Consider the following 17,723-nt stretch of genomic DNA (forward strand, 5'->3'; position numbering starts at 1 on the left):
AAAACGGATGTGCAGAGAGTAGCATAAACTGAAGGCCACAGGCCCCTGCGGTGGAGGTCATAGGTTGAACGGGATGCCTTATTTTTCATGTCTTAGAGGGATAATCTGGGAGACCACAGTGGTAATTGCCTGAGAAGACCGGTGTCAAATGATTCACACCATCTCAATGGCCAACTTCTCTTCCTACCTGTGATTGTGACACCCACTGTACTGACAAGAGGCAGCATGGCCTATGTGCCAGGCTCAGAGCTCAGGTATTGTCTATCCGCCCATCAGCCTGTTGTGGGAAGACACAGTATCAGTGGGGGTATCTGGAGACAGTGCCAACTATGGCACCAAGACCTGGTATCTGCTCTGATGTGGTGACTCAAGTGAGCCGATAAATGTGGAGGGTGGGGAGTAGGACAGACTTGGAATACTAGGAGAGAAGCTGATCATGGAATGAACTCTCTTCATTCTGACAGGAAATGAAGTTTGAGGATGTGGCCATCGCCTTCTCCCAGGAGGAGTGGAGGCTCCTTAATGAGGCTCAGAGACTTCTGCACTGCGATGTGATGCTGGAGATCTTTGCACTTGTAGCATCTGTGGGTAAGACCTTCACATCTTTCCTCATGTCCTGAGGTGATATCCTGCCTTTCCTATTTTCTCCATAGGTAGCATTGCCTTTCCCACAACCAGATCATGGGCTCTGCTAATTTCTACCACTCTGTTGTCGACTGTGCTGTGGCTGCTAGTACGGGCTGTGTGGAATGTCCTGAGCCATGAACTTCCTGAGCAGTTCTAACATGTGTTGCCTCAAAGAGTGCAGGGAAGTGTCTGGGAGTCAGGAGTCTCACAGACAGCTTCATGGATCCCACCTTGCTTGCCTTCTCTCTGGCAGGGTGACTATGCCCAGATCCATGACTTCCAGTTCTGCCCGCTTCCTGTAACTAACCATTCATTGTTACTGCTTGTGCCAGGTCATGGGCATTACTTACATGAGCTGTGGACTGTTCTCGTAAGATTCTCTTTAAGTCTTTCTTTGTAATATTGTCTTCCCTAAATAGTATTATATGCTGAGTTGCTCTGGGTTAGTGCTGGCTGCTCGCCACCATTGTCTTTCATTAAAACTCGAATCATTCACATTCTGAGTACATTGGAGTATAAAGGGAGAACCCTGGTTTTTTCACAGGGTAGACATGGAAAAATGGTCTCAGGGGAGGCCTGGCCCTCGTTATGTCAGCTGTGGAGAGGGCATGAGATAAGAGCTGTGTTCAGATCATACCAGGAACGTGGCTGGTGTCCAATAGTATTTCGTTGCTAATGCCACTGGCCACACCTATTTTTTCCTTTCTATGTCATCCATAACACTTTATTGACTTGTCATTTCATCTGTGATATCCCAACTCCTTATTTTCTTCATGTCTGTGGCCTCCATGCATCACCTGTTTCTCTGCACAGCCCCCTCTGCAGTATTATCCAGTATTGTCCTGTGCATGTGTTATGAGGTATACATACATCCTTCATAGTCCCCAGACACCAATCTCTCATTCATTTAATTTAACTGGAAAATAAACATAACCAACCTCCTACACAGCCTGCCCATGTCACCAGCACACAAGCCCTGACAAACGCTGTTAGCAGCAGATGAGTTAGAGATACTTCTCTTCCATGTAGTACTTGTCATCTTTGTGTCCTTTTTGTGGTGAGGCCTCCCCTATTTTGTGATCTTGGTGGTTCAGTACTGCACAGCAACACCGTATTCAACCTGCCTCCAGGTCCCTTACTTTCAGATAGTCCCATGGAACCAATGTATTGTATCTGACATCTTTGTAATTGGACTTTCCTCTCCCACCAATATTGACATTCATTTCCTCAGCATTTCTCTGCTTTCAGGTTGTTGGCATAAAAAGGAAGATGAGGAGGCCCCTTCTGAGCAGAGTGTATCTGTAGAAGGAGAGTCACAGGTTGGGGCTTCTAAGACAGCTCCTGCACCCCAGAAGACCCATCCCTGTGAGCACTGTGTCTCAATCTTGAAAACTATTTTGCATCTGACTCAGTTCCAAGCAGCGTACCTTCAGCAGAAAGCATTCTTCAGTGGTGCATGTGTGAGAGGCTTCTGTTTCAGTGCAGACCTTCACCAGCAGCAGAGGCCTGTGAGTGCAGAGAAACTCTGGAAAGGAGACACGGACAGGGCCTCGTTTGTGACCAGAGGCAGGTGTCATGTATCAGAGGCGCCTCTCACCAGTAGGGTGGTTGGGAAGGACTTCCCAGCCATCTCGGGCCTTCTCCAGCACCAGGCCACTCCTTACAGTGAGGAACCCCACAATGGCGGGCAGGCCTTTCTCGGTGGAAAAAGTCATCACCAGTGGGGTGAATGTGAAAAAGCTGCCAGCCACAACCACAAACTTGTTCAACGTCAGGGCGTCTGCTCTGGAGAATGGTTTTATGAGTGTAGCAAATGTGGGAAAGCCTATAGAAAGCTCTTTAACCTTATTCAGTGTGGGAGAGCTCACCGGGTAGAAAAGCCATATGAGTGCAGTGTTTGTGGGAAATGCTTTAACCGTAAATTTTTCCTTATTCGACATCAGAGTGTTCACACTGGAGAAAAGCCATATGAGTGTAGAGATTGTGGGAAGTCCTTCAGCCAAAGCTCTAATCTCATTCAACATCAGAGAGGTCACACTGGAGAAAAGCCAAATGAGTGCAGTGTTTGTGGGAAATGTTTTAGGTATAAATATATCCTTATTAATCACCAGAGAATTCATACTGGAGAAAAACCGTATGAATGTAGTGATTGTGGGAAGTCCTTCAGACAAAGCTCTGCCCTCATTGAACACCAGAGAATACACACTGGAGAAAAGCGGTATGAGTGTAGTGTTTGTGCAAAATGGTTTTGCCGCAAATTTAACCTTGTTCAACATCAGAGAATTCACACTGGGGAAAAGCCATATGAATGTAGAGATTGTGGGAAATCCTTCAGACAGAACTCTAAGCTCATTGAACACCAGAGAGTCCACAGTGGAGAAAAGCCTTATGAGTGCAGTGCTTGTGGAAAATGTTTTAGCCGCAAATTTAACCTCATTAAACATCAGAGAGTTCACAATGTAGAAAAGACCGTATGACTGTAGTGGTTATGGTAAATACTTTAGCTAAAAAATCATCCTCATTCAACACCAGAGAATTCATGCTGGAGGAAAGCCTTAAGAGTGCAGTGATAGTGGGAAATGCTTTAGCTACAAATCTAACCTCATTAATTACCAGAGAGTTCATACTGTAGAAAAGCCATATGAGTGTTGTCAATGTGGGAAATCTTTTAGACAATGCTACCATATTACTCCACACCATCAAGTTCATTCTGGGGAAAAGCCTTATGAGTGTAGCAAAAGTGGGAAATATCTTAGCCATAAATCTCACCTCCCTAAACACCAGAGAGTTCACACTGGAGAAAAGCATTAAATGTGCTGTGAATGTTTTATTTCCTCACTCTGTATATCAACACAGGAGGGATCCTCCTTTGAGATCCTTTTACCTTTTTTATGCCTTTTTAAGCCCTTTTAACAGAACATATACCATGCTAGATTCCTCATAAGTTTCAGGTACAAGCATGTCTTTAAGAAGCTGCTTTCCACTTTCTAACCTGCCCAGGGGTATTACCAGAGATTGATGTCAGTTTTTGGGGCTGAAGTCATTTCACTACTACCACCTGTCCCACCTGCACAATGTGTTCAGGGAAGCCGACCTCTGTTGTCCCTTTTTCTTGAAAAAATGATCAATTCTCTGAGCTCTTGGCAGGATCCTCATTCCCTCTTCTCTGACTGGGGAATGAAGCTGACTCTGTTTTGTCTCAGAAAACCTATCCTCAGCTAAGAAGGACTATCTGTTTCACCACATTGTTCTCATATGCTGTGATAAAGTTTTACAGGTTCTCTTTCACCAACTGCTTGCTGTACGCTGCTCTGGTATATGGTCTTATTCCAGTGGTCTTTTTGCTATTGTGCCTCTAACTTTGGTGTATCTATTTAGTGCATGGGATGATTTGAAAGCAGAATTGTGATCTGTCAGCATGTAGGAGTGAACAGATTTTGTGGGGATCACAAATTTCCTATGCTTTGGAAGGGACAGAATGATGGAAGAAAATTGCTCTTTGTTCAGTATTGGTTTATTTTGCATTGGTGCCCAAGGCCTTGAAAAAAAATACTGCATGGCTTTGTGGTCAGAATTTGCAGCCTTGTTCCCTGACTATTGGGGAGGTCAAAGGTCACCCTGAAGAAGAAGCATCCTGTTGTGTTTCTATGAGCAACATGAATTTTATTCCTTTTTTTACTTTTATATAATTCCCAGCTATGTTGAGGGGACATCCTCCACAGGTTTTGCAAAGGTCCCATGTGCCATAATGTACAAAATTTTATAGGCTGGTATCATTTATTGTAAAACTCTGCAGGTTATGTGGAACTACAATTGGGACCGAAACACCGTATTAATAATGAGTGGAAGAGACTGCAATAAATTAGATGAAAGGTGCCTCTTTTGAACGTTCATCCATGAATGCTTCAGGGACTATGGCTTGTGTAATCTGTGTGTAAAAACATTCTTGGGCCCCCATAACTGTTTCCTATAGCTGAAGTCACTGGCAGAGAAAATAATGTAATGCCTTTGTGGATTCTTCTGGCCTCTCTTGGTGTTCACCTCAAGGTTGTTGCTCTACAGAAAAGAAAAAGTAGAAGGATGATCTTGTCATTCTCAGGATGTGTCTATTATGACCCAGTCAGCATTACTGTTGATTTGATGCCAAGAGTCTTCACTGTTTGCCAGCATTTGCTGCTGCTGAGGCAAGGCTGCCCCTCCTAGGACATGAGGAGAGAGATGGTAAAATCTATACAGTGTTGCCAACCTGACTTTCTACAAAACAGAGATGTCTAGATCTTTATTAAGAACCACTTTTTAAAGCTTTATTCAGGTTCCTTTATGATTGACATATGACAAAGTGCACTTACCTGATGTGGATTGTTTGGTGAGCTCTGGTATACGTATAAAGCTATGACACTGTCATACTGAAATGAACTTACCTGTCACCCATATACAGGGTGGAGAAAATTTAGGCTTACAGTTGTTAGTCTGCAAAACACAAATTTTAGTCTCGTATTATCATTAATTAACTGTTGTATTATTTTCCATACAAACAACTGTGAACCTTCATTTGCCCCACCCTCTATCTCCTTTTTTTTTCCTTAAAATTTTATTTATTTATTCTTAAAGAGAGGGGAAGGGAGGGAGAGAGAGAGAGAGAGAAACATCACTGTGTGGTTGCCTCTTACTTGCCCCTACTGGGAACCTGGCCCACAACCCAGACATATGCCCTGACTGGGAATCAAACTGATGACCTTTCGGTTCATAGGCAGGTGCTCAGTCCACTGAGCCACACCAGCCAGGGCTTCCTCCTGCTTTTTTATAATCTTCTCTGCTTCCCCCAGCCCTCCAGGCAATCATTGATTTATCTTTCTTTACCATAGGTTAGTTCATATTTTCTATAATAGGCATTATAAGGTGTATACATGTTAAAAAATACTGGTTTCTTTCATGCTGCACAGTTATTTGAAGATTCAACAATAATGCATATGTGAATAGTTTATTCTTTTTATTGCTAAGTATTATTCTGTTTGATGGATAACCACTCTGTTTATCCATTGGTCTGCTTATGGTTTGGGTTATTTCCAGGTTTGGAGTATTACAAATAAAGCTGTTACGAATATTTGCATTCAGTTCGTTATATTGATATGTTTTATTTCCAAACTGTTACAGTGTTGGAGAATGTTTTACACGTTCAGAAATGCAGAACTATGATCTAAAATGATCGTTCCCTTTGCTTTACCACCCACCCACAGCGTATGAAAATTCCAGTTCTTCTGCAACCTTGCCAGCACTTGCTATGATTAATCTTTGTAAATATTAGTCCTGTAAATTACCGTAGTGCTAACTCACTTTGGTTTTAATTCCATTTTTCTAAGAACCCATATGGTGGCCACTCATTCCTACATTCAATTACCATCTCTTTATTTCCTTTGGTAAAATGTTCAGAATCTTTTGCTTATTTTCTTTTTACAAATTATTTTAACCAATAGACGGTGCAGCAACAAAGACATATGTTAGAATTTTAGTCATTCCTCAGTGACCCAAGTGACTTCTTTGACATATGGAACAATTATATTTGAATACTAGATAAAGAGTTTTTTCCTCAATTTTTTACATACAATTTAAAGCCTACTGTTACCGTACACTTGTAAATTTAATCTGCATTGTTAACATTCTCTACTGGGGGGTAAAATAGGGATAAATGGTAATGGAAAAAGATATATTCCACCCACCCCCCCAAAAAAACCCCCATATTCCCTACCAATTTCTTTAAACATTCAATAATACATTAAGTCAAGTCTAGGTTAGTAATATTTGTCCATTTCTCTGGTGTAAATACTCTCACTGTGATCAATTTCTGACTGCCAAAATGATACCACTGAACATGAGGTTGAGACAGGCCAGAAAGCCAGGACAAATGGAACAGAAACATAATTAAATGGCCAAAGTGATTACAGCCATTTAGTTAGTCACAAAATCCTATCTTCTACTACCAAGGACACAGGAGTAAGTGGTTTACCAAAGAAAAAAAAAGTGTAAGTGGTTGACAATTAGTAGCACTCCTGCCAACCACACCTAAGTACAGATTAAGTTAAGGGAATAAATCTCATTTTGGCACATCAGCATAAAGCTGATGAATATTTTATTAAGATCCACTCCTAAAATTTCCCCTAGATGTCCAGCCATTAAAACCCTCAAAATGAAGGTTCCAGTGCACGCTCTGCTTTCCCAGAGAAAACCCACACCTTTCTCTTTCTCCTCCTTTTTCCCCAGAGACATGCACCTTTTAAAGTCTGAGGGTCCCCAAAAGACTGGAAACCAGGACAGCAATGGACAGTAGCAGCTTGTCCCCAGACTGACCCCCTGAATCTTTCATCACGGTCCCGTTTTATCTGACTCCCCAGTAAGCTGGTGTCAGCCCCTCCTTGGCTCACTTATTTCCTATAAGGTTTCTAGAGAGGCATAGTAGCCCCCCCAAGTTTCTCTCCTGTTGCTTCTTTTATCCTAAGCTTTTCCTTCTTTCACTGTCTTCAGCTTTAGTAAACATAGACACAAAATTACCAGCTGAAATGTTGCCTGCGCAGTCAAGAGCCTATACGCTACAGGCTGGCCCTAGGCAGACCTGCTGCAGTCCGGTTTCCTTCTAGTAACACAGTTATGCCAGAGACATCTCTGTGAATCAATGTATGATTTTGCTTACAAGAGTTGGATGAAAATGGGTTAGCCCACACTAACTTCAGTGTTGTTGGGTCAAGTCACAAAACTTTCTTATTGAGGGAAAGTTTCTCACTCCTAAAAATTTCCCTTGTATGTTATCCAATTATCTTAGTCATGCCCTCTGGGTATGTTGGAATAGAGAATCAAATGGCACCCAGGGATCCAACTGTATATCCTAGAAGATTTCAGCAACAAAAACTAAATGAAGGTAGCCATAAAGGCATATCTTTGGAGATCTTATACTTGATTTGGAGTTCAATGGCAGCGTACATATTCACAGAATAAAGAAATGGCAGCCAAAGTGTAAGAAGGCTAACAGCCAGCTGTGCCTTCCCCAGCCTTGCAGGCTGTTTAATGAATCCACTTAGGCAGCCAAGAGCAATCAGGGAGGCATGCTCTTCTGTCCAGCAGCGTCACCCAACTCCCTACACAAATTATCTCAATTATACCCATGGAGTTTTCATTTACAGAGGTGACTGCATGGTGACATGGAGAGTTTAATGTGTAAGAAGTTTTCATTAGTTACAGTTCCCAAGAGCAGCGACCCGCTGTGCCACACACGGCCACATGGCAAAGCACAGGTTGCTTGGAAGGCATAAAGGAGTGAGGAGAGAGTGGGCACAATCCTTTGTGTTAGGGCGGCTGGTAATGCAGGCTGTGAAAGAATTCACAAAGAGAAGAAAACCCAGAGAGCAAAGCTTAATTTTTTTGACTTTCCCAAGAGAGGGAGAGCTCTAGGTGCAGAGAAATGCACCTGCCCTAAGGGGGAGGAGACCTCGTAACTGGGTAGTCGTGGTGATAAGTTTTAGTAAATGAGGAGGTTTCAGGCTGATTGTGCAATTTCAGTTTGCTGTTACCTTTGTGTTCCGTGTCCAGGTGCTCTGGTCTGGTGTGTCCTGTTTGTGTACATTTGAAAACACCTGGGTGGGGAATACTTCTAATAATCTCTTCAGTCCTGAGAATAGAGGCTCAGAGAAACAACAGCTAATTATGTCTGACAGACTCAAAGAAAGGGAGGTCTGGTAAAGAGGGCCTGAAACTTCCTAGCAGTTTCCTTGAGAAAGGCGAGTCAGCGTTGCATATAAGATGGTTGAGTTTGAAGAATTCTGGCGGGCTTTGGGGCATAGGGGTGGTCCTTAAATTTTTGGGACTTCATCCTGAGTTGATTTAGGGGACATACTGGCTTTTGTGAGAGTCAGATAAAGGAGGTAGACGGTGGTATGGTTTTGAATTGGTTTGCACATGAAAAATTTAGGTGGTTGGGCATATTTATTATTATCTTTTAGAATTAACCAGCCCTGGGAAGGGCAGTCTCTTCCAGGTCTGTGGGCCTCCAAATGTCAACATTGTAAAATACATATAAGATATAACATTAATGCATGTACAGATGTACTTCTCACACATGATAAATTCAGCCAATATTTCTGTCCCTAAGCCCCACAACTGTCTTGTACACCATGCAAGACTAACTCTGGCATCTCCGCCTCATTAACTAAAAAGTCACCAATTACTCCACAGTCAACTTAACACACAGGTTGTTAGAGCCACCTCCTCCCTCTTCATGAGCTAACACAGTAAATCCAGACTCTCTAGTACTGCACAATGTCAATGAATTTGATCCATTCATATATTGTATTTGGTCTCTTTGTATATTTTACCCTTATTGGTTAAACAGCCTTAGAACCCATACCCACAGTTGCTCCCCTCTTTTCTGACAATAAAAACTGGCAAAATATCAATTTTTCTGATGTGCCTGTTATTTTACTGGATCATGAAGGGAGTTAGTATAAGTTATGGTTTGTTGTGGTAAGTCTTCAGAAGAATTGCCATCTCTTCCAATAAAATTTTATTTATTTATTTTTAGAGAGAGGGAAAGGGAGGGAGAAAGATAGAGGGAAACATCCTTGTGAGAGAGAAACATCCATCAGTTGCCTCTCCTACCCACTCCGACCAAAGACTGAACCTACAACCTAGGCATGTGTTCTGACTGTGAATTGAACTGGGAACCGAACCAGCGACGTTTTGTTTTGCAGGACAATGTCCAACAAACTGAGCCACACAGGTCAGGGTGAATTGGCATTTTTTTTTTACAAGTGGCTACCCCAGGTGATATTCAGAGGAAGACCAGACACTTGGCAAAAGAGACTCAGTCACTTTAGAGTTCCAGATTATTTTCTTCTTCATTTAACCGTATGTCCCCATTCTAAGATTCTGAATTTTGCTTTATGTATCAGCGCCTTAAGTTTTACATGAGAAATATTGTGATACTGTATTCTACTTTTATTATAATAAAAAGAATACATGTTTTGATTTTTCAGCAATATATACCTTGTAGCTACAGAAATCAGAGCTTCTTTTCGGGCTATCATGGAACTTTCTCATACGGAGACTTGAGTTTACCATTTTCTTTTTGTAAGCAATAACATGAACTCAAAAGTATTCTTTCCTAACCACAGTCTTTGTAGTCATTCTCACTGCCTTAATGCTCATTGCTCACCTCACTGGTCTCAAGATGTGTGATACTTGCCACTTTATCAAAGTCAGTCTCAAGTAACATTAATTATGATACCATTGTGTGCCATGAGTCAGTAGCATCTGATTTCTCATGGGCTGGATGCTGAGCACTTCATTCAAGCCCAAGGGTATGGCCAAACCAATCTCCAAATTTCATTCTTATGGGTTTATCGCCTAGGACTATTGCCAGAACCAACTCACTATCACTTAGGGTTCAATCAGGAGAAAGGAATTACATAACAATTTGTATAGAGAAATTTTAATAAAAACTATAACCAAAACAATGCAGTATTGAGGAATTGCTAATTACTAGTAAAGACACCTCTAAAAACAGAAATTGCATAATATTTACACATATTACATAACCTAAAATATTAAAAATTGCCAACACAGAATTATAGAAGAGAAATTGCATCTGACTAAAAAACTTTTATATAAATCACAGAAATCAATAAGAAACAGCAAATTGGCAACACATTAAATAGGCAACATATTTGAGCAGAGTCTTCGTTAAAGGACACATAATAATTAGACTAGAAGAGTTTCATATTAGTCATAAAATTGTAACTTAAAACTTCAATGAGAAAACCCTATAAATTTGCTAAAATGAAACCAATTAAAAAGAATCACAATACCAAGATTGGCCTCAGCCTAAGTCAGACTTTAGTGTCTCTTGATAAATATTATCTGAGGTCTTAACTCTTTTTCCCCCTCCACTGATATTTTCCCAGAGATATTTCTACCACTGTCTTTTAATTACATAATTGTTATTAATATCTTTCTGTAAATTGCATTTTATACCTTTTTTTCCCCCTGACACATGAATTCCTCATGCACAATATTCCCAGCAATCACCAGAGTAATGATAATCACTTCTCATCAAAACAAAATGAGATGATGGTGTTCAGATGCCCCGTTTCCACATGTGCCCTGCTTGAGAGCACTGTAGTTACTATCCCATACCCAAATGGAACTTGATAAGTTTCTCAGTTTGAGAAATATGTCAGATATTTACAAGAATTGAATATAACTTAGAATATTGAGTTGGAAATACTTAATGGATAATGAATGTTGCTCTATAAAGTACAGAAACCCACCTAGAGGTGCAATGTGGCTCCAGAAGCAAAGGTGTCTGTAAGATGCTGGACTCCCTGTTTTAACTTTCTGTAACCTCAGGCTTGGCTGAGTACCCAGAAAACAGGAATGCACCCAAAGATAAACATCATGCTTCCAAGAGGAGGGTTAATAAATGTGTACAGTGGGATAACTGCCTGATATTATCTGTTAACTTAGGAAGGCATTGTTCTTTGTGGTTGTCTACATGACTACCCACAATATGGTTTTACTGTGAACCCCTATAGAAAGGAATCCTGTACTGGGAGCAGTGTGGATTCTTCCCAGCCAGCTACCATTGGGAGAAGCTGCATTGCTAGTGTACGTAAGCTTCTCCTATTAAAGATCTTAAGAATTTGAATAAGGATCCGTTTAAGTTCTTCAGAATAGGAGCTGAATTTAGACTTTTGGAGCTCAACAGACACGGTCACTGAGGATACAGACAAGAGAGATGTTCTCTGTGGGAACTAGAGGCAAAGGTAACTCCTTGTCCTCCTCTAGGGTAAACTAAATCCCTCCTTATCTTCCAAGTCATGGCTCAGACTAAACATACAGAAAGTTGCACAGTCTACTTATTCTGACTCCATGTATTTGAATTAGCAGAAAATGTTTACCACAGCCCAGGTAAGAGTGGATGCATTTTGTGTCTGAATTAAAACACCTGTCCACTTAGATTTGTAGTATTAAGGAATAACAGGAATAATACCTTTTGCCTCGGAGCATTCTGAGTTACACGGAGTTGGAAGGAACATCACCAAATAATGCAGGCCACACGCCTCAGAAACCTGGAACCGCCCCTGAATCCTAAAGTTGTCATATCCCAGCGCCACTAGGGGAGTCACAACCTCCTTATTCACCAAGGTCAGAGTCTGGACCGCTAACGCCCCTGTGCTGCTGAGGAAACTACATTACCCAGAGGGCAATGCGAACAAGGATGGTGCGATTGAGCCCCTGAGCGCTCAGGGGTGGGGCATTTTCGTGCGTGCGCAGCAGGTTGGGGCGGGATTTCCTTCGTCGTCTTAGTGGCGGTCATTTTGAGCTCTCCGGTCTGTTTTTCAAGTCAGAAGCTCCAGAGCTTGAGGTGGCGACCGTAGAGGCACCAGAGAAGTGGTACTTGCTGCTCAGAGGCACGTTCCCAAGCTTGAAGATCGGCAACTGGCCGGATCGGGGCCTCGGAGCATCGCAGCCTCTGCTCTGCCCAGAGTCCGCTGGCGGCAGCCGCGATGAAGCGCAGGGTTGAGGTGAGTGCGTGTCCCCCGCGGCCTTTCCCCCTCAGCCCACCTAGTGAACACTACAGCTCAGCTCGGGTGCAGGGCGCCTGTCACATCCTACAGCCCAGGCCCCGGCATCTGGGACCGTGAGGCGCTCTTGGGTGACACGGTGTGACGGGGTGGGGGAGGGTGACGGGCTGAGGGGCCTCCGTTTAAAGACACACAGGGGCGGCTAAACCACACAGGGTTGCCGAACGGGGAGAATCGGGACAACCAGGCCCTGTTTTGTGTCTAAAGGCGACAGAGAAGCTGAGGCAAAGTTGTGCGTGAGGAGTTGTACTTCTTTTCTCTGGGCGCGGGGGCTGTGGAACGTTGTAACTGAAAGAGGAACTTTAGCTGAGATCGGGTTGTAATGTTTTCCAAACACTGCTCAGAGGAAGGAGAGACCAGACGAGATAACGGCAATTGGGTACGAATCCTGTAAAAGGTGAGGTGACTGGCAGAGTCTGTGCTGAGGATGGAGGCCCTGAGGTAGTGCAGTCACCCGGATGGCACCTGGTCCCAGGCTGGGCGAGAGCACTTAGCGGCCTGCGCCCATGGGTCCTGGCAGTGGCAGCCTGGCTCTCAGCAGACCTTTCTCTTTCCAGATTCCTAAATCTGCAGAATCGCTTAGGGTCCTGGTTTGTGGAGCTTATTTCAGGGCCTCCCATTCTTCTGGTCTGTGAGATAAAGGTCTCCTGAGACTGGTGCCACTCTTAACAGTCGTTGGGCCTGGGGACCTTGAACTGCCACCAAGCCCAGGTTCCTTAGTTTAGGTTGAAATTTATATGAAGTGGTTCCACTTTTTGGCAACAAGTGAAATGACATTTGGGAGGTCTCCCAGGCAAAGATTGGAGAAGAGGCCAAAGCCTGCAGGAGAGGCTGAGTTGAATCAGGAAACTGGAGAGTTTTTGGTTTTGCTTGCTTTTTCTTTCTTTCTTTCTTTCTTTCTTTCTTTCTTTCTTTCTTTCTTTCTTTCTTTCTTTCTTTCTTTCTTTCTCTCTTTCTCTCTCTCTTTCTCTCTTTCTCTCTCTCTCTCTCTCTCTCTCTCTCTCTCTCTCTCGATATGGGACAAATGGGAAAGGAGTCAGGTATAGGTGGAGCAGCTTTGAGTCAAGTTGGGTGTCTGTTGGTTGGTCATGGGGGATATAGAATATTTTGAGAAGTGGAGGCAGATGATTTAACCCAGGTCTCATTAGAATCCCTGTGGATGTGGAGGGTTGAGGGGTATGACTAACTTGGAATCCTAGAACAGAAACTGATGATAGAATAAACTGTCCTCGTTTTGACAGGATACAACGTTTGCAGACTTGGCCATTGCCTTCTCCCAGGAGGAGTGGGGGCTCCTTGATGAGGCCCAGAGGCTTCTGTACTATGACGTGATGCTGGAAATCTTTGCACTTGTAGCATCTGTGGGTAAGACCTTTGCATCTGCCCAGTATCCTGAGGAGATGTGCTGCCTTGCCTATTTTCTTTAGAGGTAGCTTTGTCTTTTTCACAGCGAAACTATTTGCTCTGCTAATTTACCCCACTTTCTTGTCATTTGTGCTATGGCTGCCAGTGCTGAGCTGTGTGGTGTGCCCTGGGCCATGGACACCGCAAGCATCCCTCTTACCTATTGTCTCAAAAGGTGCTGGAAATGTCTGTGAATCAGAAATTTTGCAGAGAGCTTAATGGATCCCACCTTGCTTGCCCTCTTCCTTGCTTGGTAACCCTCCAGATGATGGCCTCTAGCTCTTCCCCACTTCCTCTAGCTAACAGTTCATTGTGCCTGCCCGTGCCAGGTCATGGTCATTACTTACATGAACCGTGGGGTGTTCTTGTAACATACTCCTCAATTGTTCTTTGTAATATTGTCTTCCCTGGATACTGTTGTATGCTGGCTTGCTCTGGGCCAGTGCTGGCTGATCACCACTGTTGCCTTTTATTAAGACTCGGATTATTCAGATTCTCAGTAGTTTCACAATAGAAGGTGCAGGAAAAACACTGGTATTTTTCACAGGGTGGACAGCACAGGATGGTCTCAAAGGAGGCCTGGTCCTGGTGACTGGCAGTGGGAGAGGGCATGAGATAAGGGCTGTGTTCAGATCATACCAGCAACCTCCCCTATGTTGTTTTGGTTCAAGTGCCACTGGCCACAGCTTATTTTTACTTTTTGTTTCCAATACTTAATACTTCGTTGACTTGTCATTTAATATGTGACTTCCTGGCTCCTGACTACCTTCACTTTTGTGGTTTCTGTGTGTCACTGTTTTATTGCACTGCCTCCTCTGAAGTATTCTAAAACATTGACCTGTGCATGTGTTATGAAGTGTGCATATATCCTTAAGTAGTCCTCAAACACCAGCTATTCATTTTTTGAATTTTACTAGGAGAAAGATGTAACTAACATTCTGCACAGCTTGCCCATGTCACTAGCACACAAGCCCTTCTGTACGAAGTTAGCAGAAGAATGAGTTGGGTCTGGCTCTCTCTTACATGTGGTGCATGTAACCTGTCTTTTTTTTTTTTGGTGAGGTGTCCCCTAATATGTGATTTTAGAGGCCCAGTACTACATAACAGACCCTTACGTAGCCTGCCTCCAGGTCCCTTATTTTCAAATAATCCCATGAAACCAACATATTATTTCTGACATTCTTTTGAAATGGGTCTTACCCCTTCCACCAAAGTCAAGATCCATTTCCTCAGCATTTCTCTGCTTTCAGGTTGTTGGCATGAGACGGGAGATGAGAAGGTCCCTTCTGAGCAGAGTGTATCTATAGAAGGAGAGTCACAGGTAAAGGTTTCTACAACAACTCCAGCACTGCAGAAGATCCATCCCTGTGAGCACTGTGTCTCAGTCTTGAAAACTATCTTGCACCTGACTGAGTTCCAAGCATCATACCTTGAACAGAAAGCATTCTTCAGTGACGTGTGTGTGAGAGGCTTCTGCTTCATTGCAGACCTTCACCAACAACCAAGGCCTGCCAGTGGAGAGAATCTCTGGAAAGAAGATATGGACAGGGCCTGGTTTGTAACTAGGTGCAGGTGCTGTGTATCAGGGGCACTTTTCACCAGTAGAGAGGTTGAGGAAAACTTTCCAGCCATTTCAGGCCTTCTCCAGCACCAGACCACTCCTAATAGTGTAGAGCCACCCAATTGTGAGATATGGCAGGCTTTTCGCGATAGAAAAAGTCATCACCGGTGGGGTGAATCTGAAAAAGCTGCCAGCCACAATCACAATGTCATTCAGTGTCAGGGTGTCTGCTCAGGAGAGTGGCTTTATGAGTGTAGCAAATGTGGGAAAGCCTTTAGACAAATCTTTTACCTCATTCGACATAGGAGAGTTCATGCGGGAGAAAAGCGGTATGAGTGCAGTGTTTGTGGGAGATGCTTTAACCGCAAATTTTCCTTTATTCAACATCAAAGTGTTCACACTGGAGAAAAGCCATATGAGTGCAGAGTTTGTGGGAAATGCTTCAGCTGCAAATATATCCTCATTCAACATCAGAGAGTTCACACTGGAGAAAAGCCTTATGAATGTAGTATTTGTAAGAAATGCTTTAGCTACAAATTTAATCTCAGTAAACACCAGAAAATTCATACTGGTAAGAAGCCCTATCAGTGCAGTGATTGTGGAAAGTCCTTCAGTGAAAGCTCTGCTCTCATTCAACACAAAAGGGTTCACACTGGAGAGAAACCATATGAGTGTAATTATTGTGGGAAGCCCTTTAGACAAACCTCCAGCCTCATTCAACACTACAGAATTCACACAGGAGAAAAGCAGTATGATTGCAGTATTTGTGGGAAATGCTTTCGCCGCAAATTTAACCTAATTCGACATCAAAGAATTCACACTGGTGAAAAGCCGTATGAGTGTAGAGATTGTGGAAAGTTCTTTAGCCGAAGCTGTAAGCTTATTGAACACCAGAGAAGCCACACTGGTGAAAAGCTGAATGAGTGCAGTGTTTGTGGGAAATGCATTCGTCACAAATTTAATCTCATTCAACATCAGAGAATTCACACTGGTGAAAAGCCGTATGAGTGTAGTGATTGTGGGAAGTCTTTCAGCCAAAGCTCTGCCCTTATTCAACATCAGAGAGTTCACACTGGAGAAAAGCCTTATGAGTGTAGTGATTGTGGGAAATGCTTTAGTTACAAATATATACTCATTCAACACCAGAAAATTCACAGTGGAGAAAAGCCGTATGAGTGCAGTGATTGTGGAAAATGTTTTAGCTACAAATATATACTCATTCAACACCAGAGAATTCACACTGGAGAAAAGCCATATGAGTGTAGTGATTGTGGAAAGTTCTTCCGCCACAGTTCTGGCCTCATTCAACACCAGAGAGTCCATACTGGCAAAAAGCCATATGAGTGTAGTGATTGTGGGAAATGGTTTAGCTACAAATACGTGCTTAATAACCACCAAAGAATTCACACTGGAGAAAAACCGTATGAGTGCATTGATTGTGGAAAGTCCTTCAGCCAAAGCTCTGCCCTCATTCAGCACCAGAGAGTCCATACTGGAAAAAAGCCGTATGAGTGTAGTGAATGTGGGAAATCCTTTAGACGACACAGCCAACTTATTCAGCACTGTCGAGTTCATTCTGGAGAAAAGCCTTATGAGTGTGGTGAATGTGGGAAATACTTTAGCTATACATCTAACCTCATTCAACACCAGAAAGTTCACAGTGGAGAAAGACCTTATGAGTGTAGTGAGTGTGGGAAATCTTTTAGCCACAAATCTCACCTCCTTCGGCACCAGAGAGTTCACACTGGAGAAAAGCCCTATCAGTGTAGTGATTGCGGGAAGTCCTTCAGCACAAGCTCTTCGCTCATTCAACACCAGAGAGTTCACACTGGAGAAAAGCCATATGAGTGTAATGATTGTGGAAAGTTCTTCCGCCACAGTTCTGGCCTCATTCAACACCAGAGAGTTCACACTGGAGAAAAGCCATATGAGTGTAGTGATTGTGGGAAGTGGTTTAGCTACAAATACGTACTCAATAATCACCAGAGAATTCACACTGGGAAAAAAAATGTATGAGTGAATTGATTGTGGAAAGTCCTTCAGCCAAAGCTCTGCCCTCATTCAGCACCAGAGAGTCCATACTGGAAAAAAGCCGTATGAGTGTAGTGAAATTGGGAAATCCTTTAGACGACACAGCCATCTTATTCAACACTGTCAAGTTCATTCTGGAGAAAAGCCTTATGAATGTAGTGAATGTGGGAAGTCCTTTAGACAACACTCTAACCTTTTCCAACACTGCAGAATTCACACTGGAAAAAAACCCTTATGAGTGAAGCAACTGGAAAAACCTTTGGACAAAAATGTAACCTCATTTGACATTAAGAAAGATCATACCGGAGAAATGCCTTATGACTATAATGACTGGCAAATCCTTTCGACAACCTCCCAAGTCATTCACAAAATCGAGTTTATTCTGGAGAGAAGCTTTATAAGTGTGATATATGTGGGAAGTCTTTTAGCATTCCTCTAGCCTCATGGATCACCAGAGAGTTCACCCTGGA

At 42.9% G+C, this 17,723-nt stretch overlaps 2 protein-coding genes across 2 annotated transcripts; both read left to right on the plus strand.

The window, feature by feature from the left end:
• Positions 1-329: 329 nt before the first annotated feature.
• Positions 330-5,011, plus strand: LOC129082412 (zinc finger protein 551-like). Its single transcript, XM_054588119.1, has 3 exons — positions 330-371; positions 465-588; positions 1,876-5,011. Exons 1-3 carry the CDS (start codon positions 330-332, stop codon positions 3,102-3,104), a joined length of 1,395 nt encoding a protein of 464 aa, XP_054444094.1. The 3' UTR covers positions 3,105-5,011.
• A 7,168-nt stretch (positions 5,012-12,179) lies between these two features.
• LOC129082413 (zinc finger protein 883-like) lies at positions 12,180-17,491 on the plus strand. Its single transcript, XM_054588120.1, has 5 exons — positions 12,180-12,197; positions 13,499-13,622; positions 14,912-15,492; positions 15,913-17,174; positions 17,329-17,491. The coding sequence occupies exons 1-5, from the start codon at positions 12,180-12,182 to the stop codon at positions 17,489-17,491; spliced, it is 2,148 nt and encodes a 715-aa protein (XP_054444095.1).
• The last annotated feature ends 232 nt before the right edge of the window (positions 17,492-17,723 follow it).

Source organism: Pteronotus mesoamericanus, unplaced genomic scaffold (assembly GCF_021234165.1).
Source record: "Pteronotus mesoamericanus isolate MK-2021 breed Mesoamerican mustached bat unplaced genomic scaffold, CSHL_Meso_final scaffold_128, whole genome shotgun sequence".
Taxonomy (NCBI): Eukaryota; Metazoa; Chordata; class Mammalia; order Chiroptera; family Mormoopidae; genus Pteronotus; species Pteronotus mesoamericanus.

What these genes read in the sequence shown, in the direction of transcription:
- LOC129082413 (XM_054588120.1), top strand. An exon ending in AGTGTAGCAAATGTGGGAAA is followed by an intron (nt 15,493 to 15,912) that starts GCCTTTAGACAA and finishes TATTGTGGGAAG; the next exon opens with CCCTTTAGACAAACCTCCAG. An exon ending in TGTAGTGATTGTGGGAAGTG is followed by an intron (nt 17,175 to 17,328) that starts GTTTAGCTACAA and finishes GTATGAGTGTAG; the next exon opens with TGAAATTGGGAAATCCTTTA.
- LOC129082412 (XM_054588119.1), top strand. Translation starts at nt 330, where the DNA reads ATGGCACCAAGACCTGGTATCTGCTCTGATGTGGTGACTCAA. An exon ending in GCTCTGATGTGGTGACTCAA is followed by an intron (nt 372 to 464) that starts GTGAGCCGATAA and finishes TCATTCTGACAG; the next exon opens with GAAATGAAGTTTGAGGATGT. An exon ending in TGCACTTGTAGCATCTGTGG is followed by an intron (nt 589 to 1,875) that starts GTAAGACCTTCA and finishes CTCTGCTTTCAG; the next exon opens with GTTGTTGGCATAAAAAGGAA.